The sequence below is a fragment of the Trypanosoma brucei genome, chromosome 10 (genome assembly GCF_000002445.2).
Source record: "Trypanosoma brucei brucei TREU927 chromosome 10, whole genome shotgun sequence".
Classification (NCBI taxonomy): Eukaryota; Euglenozoa; class Kinetoplastea; order Trypanosomatida; family Trypanosomatidae; genus Trypanosoma; species Trypanosoma brucei.
The window spans coordinates 3,652,939-3,665,529 of NC_007283.1; the positions used below are offsets into that span (position 1 = coordinate 3,652,939).

At 50.4% G+C, this 12,591-nt stretch overlaps 3 protein-coding genes across 3 annotated transcripts, besides 1 other annotated feature; all 3 read left to right on the plus strand.

Annotated features, from left to right (window-relative positions):
• Nucleotides 1-20: part of a microsatellite that runs on past the window's edge.
• Nucleotides 21-113: 93 nt separating this feature from the next.
• Nucleotides 114-1,301, plus strand: Tb10.61.1210 (methionine aminopeptidase, putative; the record flags this gene model as incomplete). The annotated part of the gene is made up of 1 exon (XM_822907.1): nt 114-1,301. The coding sequence occupies one exon, from the start codon at nt 114-116 to the stop codon at nt 1,299-1,301; it is 1,188 nt and encodes a 395-aa protein (XP_828000.1).
• A 1,022-nt stretch (nt 1,302-2,323) lies between these two features.
• Nucleotides 2,324-5,917, plus strand: Tb10.61.1200 (hypothetical protein, conserved; the record flags this gene model as incomplete). Its single annotated transcript, XM_822908.1, has 1 exon — nt 2,324-5,917. The coding sequence occupies one exon, from the start codon at nt 2,324-2,326 to the stop codon at nt 5,915-5,917; it is 3,594 nt and encodes a 1,197-aa protein (XP_828001.1).
• A 1,043-nt stretch (nt 5,918-6,960) lies between these two features.
• Nucleotides 6,961-11,898, plus strand: Tb10.61.1190 (hypothetical protein, conserved; the record flags this gene model as incomplete). The annotated part of the gene is made up of 1 exon (XM_822909.1): nt 6,961-11,898. One exon carries the CDS (start codon nt 6,961-6,963, stop codon nt 11,896-11,898), a length of 4,938 nt encoding a protein of 1,645 aa, XP_828002.1.
• Between the last annotated feature and the right edge of the window lie 693 nt (nt 11,899-12,591).

Below are 12,591 nucleotides of genomic sequence, written 5' to 3' on the forward strand. Positions count from 1 at the left end.
GTGTGTGTGTGTGTGTGTGTAACCGCCGAAGAGACAGACCTACCTGATGATACATTCCACTCCTTTTCGCTTCCACTGTAGTAGATACTAAGACTTTTTTTTTCCCTTGACTGATGTCGTGCGAAGGTTGCGGAAAGTTGGAGCCTGCAATGCAGTGCCCAACATGCAAGAAACTTGGTCTTCCTCCAAGCTACTTTTGCACGCAGGAATGCTTCAAGGAGAACTGGAGCAACCATAAACTCAAACACAGCAACACTTCCGTTGCTAATGTTCCTACCATGACAGATTGGGCCATGAAAACGTTTGACTTCACCGGACCATTGCGGCCGGGTAAGATAACGCCACGCCGCGCTGTTCCGTCACATATTCCGCGACCAGACTATGCTGACTGTGCAGGGGGCGTGTCTGCCTCAGAGGAAAAAGACCGAGGAAGTAAGGTGAAGGTATATAATATTCAGTTCCTTCACGATGACAGCAAAAAGACTGCGGAAATTCAGCGAATCAAGACTGTTTGTCAGCTCTCGCGGGAGGTGCTTGACATTGCGACGGCAGCGGCCAAACCTGGCATCACCACCGATGAGTTGGACCGCATAGTGCATGAAGCCACTGTCGAGCGTAACATGTACCCGTCTCCGCTAAATTACTACGGATTCCCAAAATCTGTGTGTACATCTGTGAATGAAGTTATTTGCCATGGTATCCCTGACTCTCGTGAACTCGAGGAGGGAGACATCTTAAATATTGATGTTTCAAGCTACCTCAATGGATTCCACGGTGACCTGAACGAGACGGTATTCATTGGTCGGCCGGATGATGATAGCGTCCGGCTTGTGCACGCTGCTTACGAGTGTCTCTGCGCTGGCATTGGTGTAGTGAAACCTGAAGCCCTTTACAAGCAGGTAGGTGATGCTATTGAGGCCTGTGCTTCACAATATCAATGCTCAGTGGTTCGCACCTACACGGGTCATGGTGTTGGCCACCTCTTCCATACATCACCTACGGTGTGTCACTACGCCAACAACAAGAGTCTTGGCATGATGCGGCCAGGGCATGTCTTCACGATTGAGCCGATGATCAACTTAGGAACATGGCAGGATGTAACGTGGCCTGATAAATGGACAAGTACCACTAAAGACGGGCGCCGAAGCGCACAATTTGAACACACGATGGTCGTTACGAATGGTGGTGTGGAGATATTCACAGATTGGGTGGATGGTGTCCCTACGTATCAGAAGCAGCTGAAGGAATGGGGAATTATGTTGCCGCAGCGTAAAGAAGTGGGATCGGCTACCGCTGCTTGAGGGATGTGAATACTGTCCAAATTGTGGGAAAAGTGTCAGGGGCCTTTCGACGCGGATGCCTTTCTTTCCTACCATATATTTAAGCAGCCTGTGATGTGTGGTTAAGTTTGTTTGGCGTTTAATATCTTTAAAAGTTGATGGAATGATCTGAAGAAAGCGGAGGCGATACTGAGGATGCTTGAGGCAGGACAGGAAGGATAGGAGGTTTAGTGTGGGTGCTTTGCACGAATGTAGGCGATGGTGGCCAAAGGTTACAGTCGTACTGTGTTGTGTTGTTGCAGAGGTCGGTCGTAGCGTGTGTGCGCTTTGGGGTGGCGGAGGAAGGAGGGAAACGAAGGATGTCATTGTTTCTTAACATGCAGCTTCGGGTTGCAGGGAAACGATGGAAGTTTCGCACAGATGCGGTGTAGGAAGGAAGGGGTGACGTAACTAACTCTGTTCTTGTGGCAAGATGCCAAAGCAGCCACGTTTAAGTGGCTTTCATTTAACTATTGGGGTTAGACACGTAAAAGGATGCTTACACACGCATCTTTATCCATGTGTACTTGCTTGGCTTTCTCTTCGCATGCTCCCCGCTGCTTCATCAACCAGACTAATTATTCAAGAGCTATCTGTTTTCTCTGTACTCTCTCGGCGTACGAACAAACACATACACAAATAAATAAACCCATATCGTAACGTTAGAGAGTAACTTACTCCGCGTACATACATAGGTTAATAACTAGTCTCTTTCGGGACAGAAGCAACGGCACGTAGCCACAGAGGTGTCTCTAGGGGAGATACACCTGTTTTATTTTTTTGTGAAATTGGAGTATTATCCAGCTCTTCTTACAATTTCTCTGTTGGGAGAACCTCTGCCCCACTTCGTCCGCACAAAGTACATTGTGCCGAGGCTTCTTGACACTTTCTATTTTAAGATACAGGCGGCGCAGAGTAGAGAAGCACACCCAAATCACACAGGCATCCAATTGGGAAGGGGGGAAATAGAGTGGACGCGCCAACTAATAATCCGCTAACGAGCAATGCAGCGGGAAGTGATACGTTGGCTGCAGTCATTAGACCTCACACAACAGGTGCGATACCCTCAGCAAGATCTCTCAAATGGATTTGTGTTCGCCGAGATTGCCAGCCGCTATGACCGTCAAGTGGGCATGCACTGCTACGTTCCCGGCTGCTCCGCCGAATCCAAGCGGTCGAATTGGAAAGTGCTGCTTGCAGATATGAAGCGGATAGGTTTTTCCGCCATAACGAAAGAAACTGCAGAGTCTATAGCACAAGGTAAGCCAGGTGCAGCCATTACACTGCTGAACCAACTGTACGAATTCTTCAGCGGCCGGCCAGCCCCGACGAGTTCGGATGACTTTAGCAAAAAGGCCAAAGCCCTGCGACGCGCGTTGGAAGGGCCTTCGACCTCTTCTGAGGGAGCCAGTGCTGCTTATTCAAAGGAAGAGAATCATTCGCTCCCACTACTGGCTAGTGAAACACGTATTTACGAAAGATTGCGGCAACCGGGCTTCGCTCAGCCGACGGCGGCGGCTCTTCTGCGTGTCGTCAACAGTGGCGCAAGGTCGGTTTGCCTCGCTGGCGCTGTCCCTCCAGACGAGGTGAAAACGAGGAGACGCAATGAGGATCTGCTTCTGGAGCACGAGATGTTATACAAGGCATGCAAGAGGACGGAACCAGATCGGTTCGAGCCGAAGAAGCGGCCACACACTGATACCGTGGTGCGCCCAAAGAAACAGGTCGATTCCTTAAAAACAAAGCAGGGTGTTGTTCCCTTGAACATAGGTGGTTCAACGGTTCACTTGGAGTTGCCAAACGATCAGGTGGCCGATCTTTTGCGCCTTCGTCCGACCGCCGATGGGTTTCATGCGGTTGCGGGGGAACAGTACACGGGCAACACTACGGATATGCAGGTGTTCAACATCTTTAGGGCCAGCGGGACGAACCTTCGCCTCTGTTTGTCAAAGTTGCTAGGAATAGTGTTGTGCACCGGAAAACTTTCCATTGAGCCACTACGGTTGAATGACGATGTGGGTGCTGGTGATGTTTTTAGCGCCTTTGTTGGTCAATGTAATAGTTTACCATTACCAACTGCCGGAAAATGCTGGGAAGCCGTGTCCGACGCTAGTGAGTACATCGCACAGGTGTTGCTTGACAAACCCACAGAGTATTTTTACCTCCTTCGAGTGATGGACTTTCTTTTTTCATCCGAATCAATGGGAATTCGCATGCTGCACGTACCTGGCGCTTCCACTGCTGAGCACCTGGGCGCTGCAGAAGAATTAACTTCCACGAGTAACTGCACACGCTCCGAGGTTTCTCGTTCGACGAGCAAGAAATACTCGAGTTATGTCACTGTGCTGGAGGACCCCTGTTTCACCAAGCATTCACAACAGCAGAGCGCACGAGCGTTCAATCTTGCTGCAGCACATGGGTTCCTCTACAACATTGGCCTGGCTGTGAATAATCTCTCACCTTCGTTGGCGTTGTCGTTAATAGCTGACTACTATCTTCCCGCGGTTTCACCGTCTCTCCCAACAGCAAGCTCGATGGCATTGGAGGGAGTCTGTCGGCTGGTGGTCGCGCACCTGTGTGGCGACAGTAGTTCTCTCAATGCTGGTGATGACGATGCCCCGTTGTCGCCCTATAAAGACGGCGGGGGCGAAGGAAGGAAGGAAGAGTCTTGTGTATCAGAGGAAGACGAGGAGGAAAGGGGAAACAAACGACCCTTTAGTGACTCAAGATGGGAGCCCTCCAAGCAGCTGGCTGCGTTCCTTACAGGCCCCCTAAAAGAAGCCTTTTTACCAGGTGGCGTACGCGATGTGACGAATTCAGCCCAGCGGCGTACACAGTATGGTTTATTTCTATATCATACCCTTCGTCACGTGCGAAGCACCTTTGGAGGAGTCGATCTGTGCAGGAACGAGAGCAGCGTATCTGTCAGTGCATCATCAGCGCATAGGTCGCGTTTCCATTCCCTTACTGGGTTGGGCGCCGCTGGAGTGTGTGCTTCACTTGCCTCCTCCTCGGCAAAAGAGAGGGCCGTTGGTGTGGCAACATTGCTGGAGCTGATCTTGTGGGACAGGTGGGATGCAGCTATTAAACCGCTCCTTAAAATAATCAGTGACACACGGCAGGATGGATCATTTTCGAAATTTGTTCGTCCTTCCGCAGAAACTTGGGAACTTCGTGTGCTTCTTCTGGAACTGTTTTCCGTCGCGTTTCACCGGGTTCTGCTCACATTAGCGGATGGGACCGCCGTTGAAGGAATCCAGAACAATGTCGAGGAAGGAGACGATGTATCTAGTACCCTGCCCATTGTCAAGCAAGTTGATTTGCATAGTCTAGAAGAGGCCACGGTAAACTGTATGAAGTCCTTTTCTGCTGCACCGCTGATGCAGCGTGAGTTGGTACTTCAAATAATTGGGAGGAGGCTTCTTCCTGAGAAACAGCGAAACGTTGCTGCTGCGTGGATCGACTGCTTGTTCGGCCTACCTGCAGATCAGCTGGAATTTCTACTCGGCGCTGACCCTGCACTGCACCTCCGAAGTTGGGGAAACAACCAAGAGATGCAGCCAACCCCACGTGGAACAGTTTCGTCTCAGGTGCAAGGCAGCTTTTCTTCAGTGCGGCTCGTTGCATGCCAAGAAAATCGTCAACTCAGCCTGTCCGGTTACGCAGCAGGATTATCTAGTGACTTCAACACGTCGGAGAATCCTGGAACCGATGTGCGTGTGCTTCTCGGTCGCATCGAAAGCGCATACGTTGTAACTCCCCTGAATCATACATGGAATGTGTTCACTGTTGTACAAACGGTAATTATCTTTAAGAGTAGAATCACCACGCTGCAACTTTTTTCGGTCATTCACGCGGCACTCGTCAGTCCACAGGGTTATGATAGGGAATTGCAGAGTTTGCTGATGGACCTGAGGGTTCTTGGAGGCAATGATGGTGCTGCCTCTTCGGAAAATGGAGTGGCGGCTGAGGAGGTACTGGAAGTGGAGGCAGCTCTTTGTGACAAGGCTATGGATAGCCGCTGCAGCTCCGACATTTCAGCTGTTGTCCCATTGAAAGAGCTTATTAAATGTGCTCGTGTGGGACCAGGAGCTGACCAAGGGAAACGCGGTGACGCCAGAGAGTGCGACAAGGAACTCAGTTGCGTGATGGATTCATACCAGGTACCTGAGGTGGCGGCCTTCTCCACGTCTTACAGTATCAAATCTTGTTGTTTGGAGGAGATGCAACAAGCAGGCGAAGAGATAACGGGCGAGGAAACAGATGCGTACGTGGAATTGTTTTGGCTCTCTGTTCTCCGACGAATAAAACCTCAGTTGGAGGAATGCACTGCAGATGAGAAATCGGATCACGAACATGGCTCCTACAGTCAGCAGTCACAACAGAACAGAAGGAAAAGGAAAGATGTAGACCGGGAGGCCACCTCTTGGAATATGTGTCGGGTCTCCAAAGGGGAAGACACCAAGCGACTGCGTAGGTTGGCTAACTCTATATTGCTTAATTTTTTTAGACGCTTCGGGGGTACAAGGAGTCGGTCTGCAAGGCCGTCGTCATTAGATGCAACATCACGAGCCCGAGGGTGGCTCAGTGCAATGTAAAGTGGCGCTTAATGTGCTGAACGGCGGTGATGTCAGGTAGGCGGGGCAGGGGAGAAGCGGCAAGGAACGGGGATATCACACAAATTAACGTAAGGAATGTTTTCTTTACTTACGTACCCATGTGTTTTGATGTCTGCACGGCTCCTCACCCCTTTCATACCAATCCGCTTCTCTCCTTGCCCTCTCCGTTAATTGGTATTACCGTTACCATTGTTAGTACACTCATGTACATAAAGTGCCCTGTGACCCTTGAAGGAGGGAAGAGGAAGAGCACAGTGTAACAACCCAGGGGCTGGGGATTTCCCATGCAGTACCAAGAAGAGAACCAATAAAGAAACTGTGGACTGTCTCTTGTCCCTGTGTTACTTGGAACGGTCAACTTCCCGCGACACGCTAGTCTTTGTTCCCGCTTCTCATTCATGCATTTCCTGTACACAAGAAAAATTTTTAAATATCAAGTATTGCTAGTTGACATCATTGCTTTGGCTTTTTTGTCGTCAGCCCGTGGGGGAAGCTACGGGATCACAGATATATATTAATTAGGCGCTGCCACTACTTAAAACATATAGGGGGTCTGAAAACGGTGAAAGAACCACGGTAAGTATATAAATCGAGAAAAGCCAACGAACGGGTTCGAAAAGGGTGAAAAGGTCGGAACGGTACGGTGGAGCTTATTTGCTTCAAGAAGTTAAGGTGCGCTCTCTTCGCCAAGTGGTTGCCTCTTCATCTATTTGACCTTCAGCCATAGGTCTGGCACGAAATCCGGGAGCAAATCACCTTCCTCGGGAAATAGCAGTGTTTGTAGCAAATAGAGGTGTGTGCAGCAGCCAACCAAGGGGGATTGTAAGGCAAGATAGACAGTAGGAAAAAGCAAAAGCAAAGAAGGCTGCGGGGCGGGATACGGAGGTCATACCGAATAGTCGGCTCTCCATTCGTCTCTGTGAATGGATTTTGACGAGTCAAGTGACGTCTCCAATGCCACAGCCGCTGACCACGAGTTCGAAGCGTCAGAAACCATAGTGGCAGCAGATGCGTTGGACCTTATGCCGATTGAGCGTAACGGCACCGAGTCGTTAGTTTTTGAGACATTTCATGACAACAGTGTCACTGCGGAGGGAAGACCGATTTCATCAGCTGACCCAACCCTTTTAGAGGGTGAATATTTTCATCATCATCTGCTTGATGCAAAGGATGAGCCCATGCGTCCTGCCGCCCGCCGGGGAGGAAGCGGACACCATGGAGAGGGGCGTCTCGGTGTTCCAGTGGGTGATGGCGCTGAACATTCTATCAGATATGGAATTAGCGGTGAAAACAGGGACCCCCATCTGGAAGGCGGTTTCTCCGTTGAAGACGTGGAAATTTGGAATACGCTACTAACCCCCATGGCTCGGGTGGACATGACGCTGATGAGTTGCTTTTACGTTGGGCACCGCACTGTGTCTGACTTGAATGGATCAGAAAGTACCACACATAACATGGAGGCAATGGTAAAAACTTTCTCGCCATTCTATTACAGATGCTCTACAAGCTCACTCGACGAAGGGGCGAGTAGTGAAGACAAAGGGAAATCCATGGCGTTGGTCACGCTGCAACGTCTTGCTTCGCACATGCAGTCCATGCAGCAAGCCCTTACAGAGAAAGGATTGATGAACAAACAATGTCAGGTAACTAGTAATGATATTATCGGTGCTGGTGGTGATGCCTCGGAAACATCTAGTCATGCAGATGAGCGGCCGCCTATTTGCCGTGGTGCGCATTCCATACACGTGGATTCCGCGTGCCGACTTATTGGTGTTATCGACGTGGACGTCTGTGCCGTCAGCTTGGCTGACGTCATTGCATTTCATGCGCGGCCTCTGTCACAGAACGAGCTGGTTGCAGTGGTGAAGTCTGTTGTCACTAAAGTGGCTCTTCTACACAATGCCGGTGTCGTTCACGGTTGCCTTCACGCTGGCAACGTGCTCTGCGGCGCCGACAGGGGACACACATCTCTTGCTGGTCCCTGTGGGATTATGAGCAACCCGCTGTTTCCTGCGGATCCTTCCTTTATTTCCCCACGTCTCGCCGCTGCTATGCAGTCGCTGGTGGATTTGATATCGAAAGGTATCGAAGGGGGAAAGGTGGAAGGTGCCTTTTCATGGGTAGAGGATCCCTCCTTTCACACTGGTATTCTAGAATGCTTCGGATGCATTGACGGATCTAGCACCCAACCAAGCACTAACGATGATGTTTATGCTATCGGTATACTCACGTTGACATGTGCATTAGGTGTGCCCCCTTTTTGTACAGCCAAGTTACAAGAGGTGGTTCATATCTTGTCAAAATATTATGGCAGCGTTACTAGCAGCGGTGACGAAAAGGATGTCGTTTCACTACTGCTGGGAGGGGAGCTTTTTTCGTGTGACTACACCCTGCAGCGCATGCAACTCGCCGGTTATGAAAGCAATTTTGTTAGTACCATGTTAGACTTTGTGGGTGTGTGTCTACGGGCGGGAGCATCTAAAGATGCCATACCGACTGTTGCTGCCGGAGACTTATTGCTGCATTCGTTTTTCACAGATTATGGACCTGCAGCTTTCGTTAAAAGCAGCATGGAAGGTGCAGGGAGTGTAAGCAGTGATGAGGAAGCAGACTCAGCACATATTGGCAGGGTCCTTCATTGCTTGTTTTACCCTGTTTCCACAGCTTTAGATTGCATGAAAAGCGATTGCGGTACCACACCCTTCGTGCCACGGCTCTGTAGGAATTCTATTTTTACAGCTCGTTTGAACGCTCTTCAAACTTCCCGATTGTGTGGTAGCAAAGGTCCCACTTCGGTGGCTACTGACAATGGCACCGCTGTGAGCTGGCCTTATTTGGACGTGAAAGCGCCCCACTGGCATACTACTGTTAGAAATTGTACTGCAGAATGGCGCTGTGAATTGTATGCAACACCGTCAACATTGCGTCACGCATCTTGCAGTGACAATAGTGGTTGCTTCGCTTCGTTGAAGAAAGTTGCTAAAACCAAAGGTATGAAGGTGGACGCTGAAGCTCGGACCCTTGTTTGGGAAAATAGGACCGGTAGTCGCTTGATTCTTCACAGGAACGACGTACAAAGTGGGTACCTGACTGCTACAGACACACTCATTCTTCGCAACCTTCAAGATTGTGTGGTGGAGGTGCTGCTTCGTTTTCGCTATGTTGTGCTACAAAATGTGGAGCGGTGTGAACTTCTAATGGGGCCATGTTATTTTTGTTATTGTGACACGGTGGTTGACTGCCCCCTCGTTGCCGTTGCGAGTGCGCACCTTGTGACTCACGACATTCTCCGTGTGAACCTTCGCCTTGGATTTTGCTCGCCACCCAGCTGTCGTAACAGTAGGTCGGTGTGGGAGGAAGTACAGCTTGCCCCGTACAGCATTGCGTACGAAGGCCTCAGTGCAGATTACGCTGCTGTTCCACTCCCACAAGAGCATATCGCAACCGTTATGCTGGGGATTGAGCTCGAGTCTCCTGAGCTCGTTAAGGGAACCCTTGAATTGTGTAACACTCTGGGAAGGGGCCAGGACTACCCTTACTCCCATGCGCTTGCTGCTTTTGGTAACCGCTTCGTTCATGAGGATGACGGTGTCAGTGATGTTTTCTTGTACCCCACGGAAGTAAGGAATAAAGATATCCGGATTGCCCGAGTTCGTGGTGGTAGCTCCTCCGCCATGAATGATCACGAACGACTCTTCGCGTCAGATGTGACACGGCTTCCCCTATGGCGATGGCGCCGGGATGACACGGATAAAGTTATACGCCGCATCGCTACCGAGGATTCAACTTTCGGACCAACGGATAGCAATGCGGGAGAAAGATTCCCGATCATATTCATATTAGATATAGTTGGTGATTGTCTTGTCGAGGACTGCTCGAACTGCGCTGTGATTATTATTGGTTCTACCGAAGCTATCACGTTTCGGCGCTGTGCCGACATGCGACTATTTGTGATGGGAAGGGAAGTGCTACTGGAGGAATGTGAATCGATGGAGGTCTACGTGTTTGCAACGGAGATGCTCGTGCTGACCAACTGCAGGGATATAACCTTCTTTCCCCTCGCAGTGCGGGCCCCTTGCATCGAGGATATCCTTGGATCAATTGTGGAAAGCACTGTGGATGAGACTTTACGGGAAGAATTTTTCGTTGCATTCCAACAGAAAGACGTCATCACACTAAATGCGATCACGCGCCATGAAAGCGACGCGGGGGCAATTGACTTGCAGGCGTGTAATAACGTACAATTCGATGCGGCGTGCCCGCTGATGTTCACAGTAAATTTCGTTCCCAGTGACACGGAACCCTCCACATTGTTCTTCGAGGCTTGGCAGGAAATGCGCGATGAGTCGGAGTGGGTGGTGATACCTCTCATTGAACACGCCCGTGGGACAGCAAGTACCGAAGGTAGGGGAAGCGACAACGCTTTGCCACCGGTTCGTTTTCACGATCTAGTGAACGTTTCTATTCCACGCCCATCTGAAACTTTAAGTGGTCGGGAGCATTCGATTGGTGCCTCGTCGCAGCCGATGCTCGTTGAGGTGGTATTTGAACGCATTGCAATGGGTATTATACATGTTGATGACGTGGTGGAGACGCTATTTATTCGTAAGTGCACAGGACCTCTTGAAATTGTCGTTTGCGCGGCCACGAGGGTTATTATGGAATCGTGCGAACACGTGACAGTGCACACAGCTTGCTGCTCTTTTATAGCTGTTGATTGCCATGCATGCCGCATAGCTCTGCATGTAAACACAAAGCCTCAGTATGTTAACTGCACAGACATACAGGCTTCGACCGCAAGTCTTACATCTCACGATTACGAGGTGTTTCTGGGGCGGGCAGGTGTGGTACCGGGCGCCAATAACTTCCATGAACCGGTGGTACATGGAGGGGATGCTTCTGAAATTAGCCTTCTCACTCCCGATGCTGTGTCGAAGATTGCATTGGTGGACTCGCTTGAAAAGGCTTTCGCGGTTCTACACAGCTCCATCACACTCGTTCCACCACCGCCGTCTGTAAGTCTTGGGCAACAAGATGCTCCCTTGATGCCTGACATGGAGAGACGTGCCCGGCATGAGGAGACCGCACGGAAACCTTTTGATGCGAACATCGTTGATGCACTAATATTTCTCTCTGACCGCCAGTCGGCGGAGTGTGTCGACCATACCCTTGAGCCCTCTGGGACGGTGGAAGTTGAAGGTGTGGAAGAGGAACAGCCTCTTCGAAATCGTCCAACACCATCTTCAGGGCACCCACACGTCGATGATTCATTGATGGTGAGGCACGTAGATCCACTCGCTGTGGATGGGACCTCTGGTGTGAAAGGGTCTCTGCTTAATGGTGAAGAAGTAAATCCGGCCTCCGCGGTGGCTGAGGAGGATGATGACTTCTCATCACACGAAGGAGAGCTGGCCAACACTAACGATTGTAAAGATGAAGTTCACAACCAGAGTTATACCCAAAGCTTTGATTCCACAGATGAAGGCAGGAGCGACGAGAGCAGTTTCGCCGAGCAGCCACGTGAAGACGTGGCGACAGCATCGGAAGGGGACGAGACGGCAGCTGCTGCCCCACGGGGCGGCACCGACGCAATGAATTCCACGACTGAAAGTGCCAGCAGTGGCCATAAAACGGAAAAGGAAGTTGCGGAGACTCGAGAAACTGTGGTGTCTTTCGTTTCAGCCACAGAGGAAGACGTTATGTTTGAGGGGATTGGGGTTGAGCGCACGTCAAGAGCCTCCGTGGCATCAGGTGAAAGTGTGTACGAATCTGGGGGGCCAGTGAAAGAATTCAACGTCGTTGTTCACCCCGATGAAATGGAACTTGTGTCTGCAGCAATCAGAAACGCAGCCAAGGCCCGTGCCGACGCTCAAGCGGCCGGAGCTTCATCCGCCACGCTAATGGAGGGGTTGCACCGTCATGTGGAAGACACGGTTAGTTGGCTTCGTCGTTTGCGTTAGTGGGTAGGTGTTGGGTGAACATCCTCGCAGAGCTTCTGGGTGTTGATGCCGTGGCCTTGTTAAGCTCCAAAATTGTTTTCAAGAATCACGATAGCCTAACTAAGAGCCTGCCTTGTTTACTTTTCCGCCTTTCTTTCACCCCTCCCATTCTTTCAGTAAGTATGCCTCTGTCGTTTGGCGGTTGTGAAGGGAACTTCTGCATTATTCTGTCCTACATTCCCATCCTTTGAATTTTATCCATATTCGGTTCTCCTTGATTACCTCCCCCCTGAAATGGTGGACGGGAGATCCCCCTCCCCTGGTTTATTTCTCTTTGTTCCCCTCTTCTTCCAGTTGTGTGTTTTCGCTTTAACGTACAGCGTGATTGCGTGGGTATGTGTACGAAAGGACATTTGGGAGGCGGAAGAATTTGGGGAGGAACCGAGGCGCTGAAAAGGGTGATAGACGGTGGTGCCATCCGAGTGGTTGGTTTGACTTCGTTTTGAGCATAAAGCTCTTCTGACCACGGCGGTCCGTTGCGACTTTTTTCTAATGACGGGCCGATATATAATTAATATTTGATGGGCTGTGGAGGTGGTTCCGTACGCGTGGACGAACGTGAATACAAACATACATGTTTGTGTGTGGTGTAACGAAGCGCATGAAGGGGAGGGGTGTCTTCAAAAGTTCCGCGGCACATTTAATGCAGCGGAG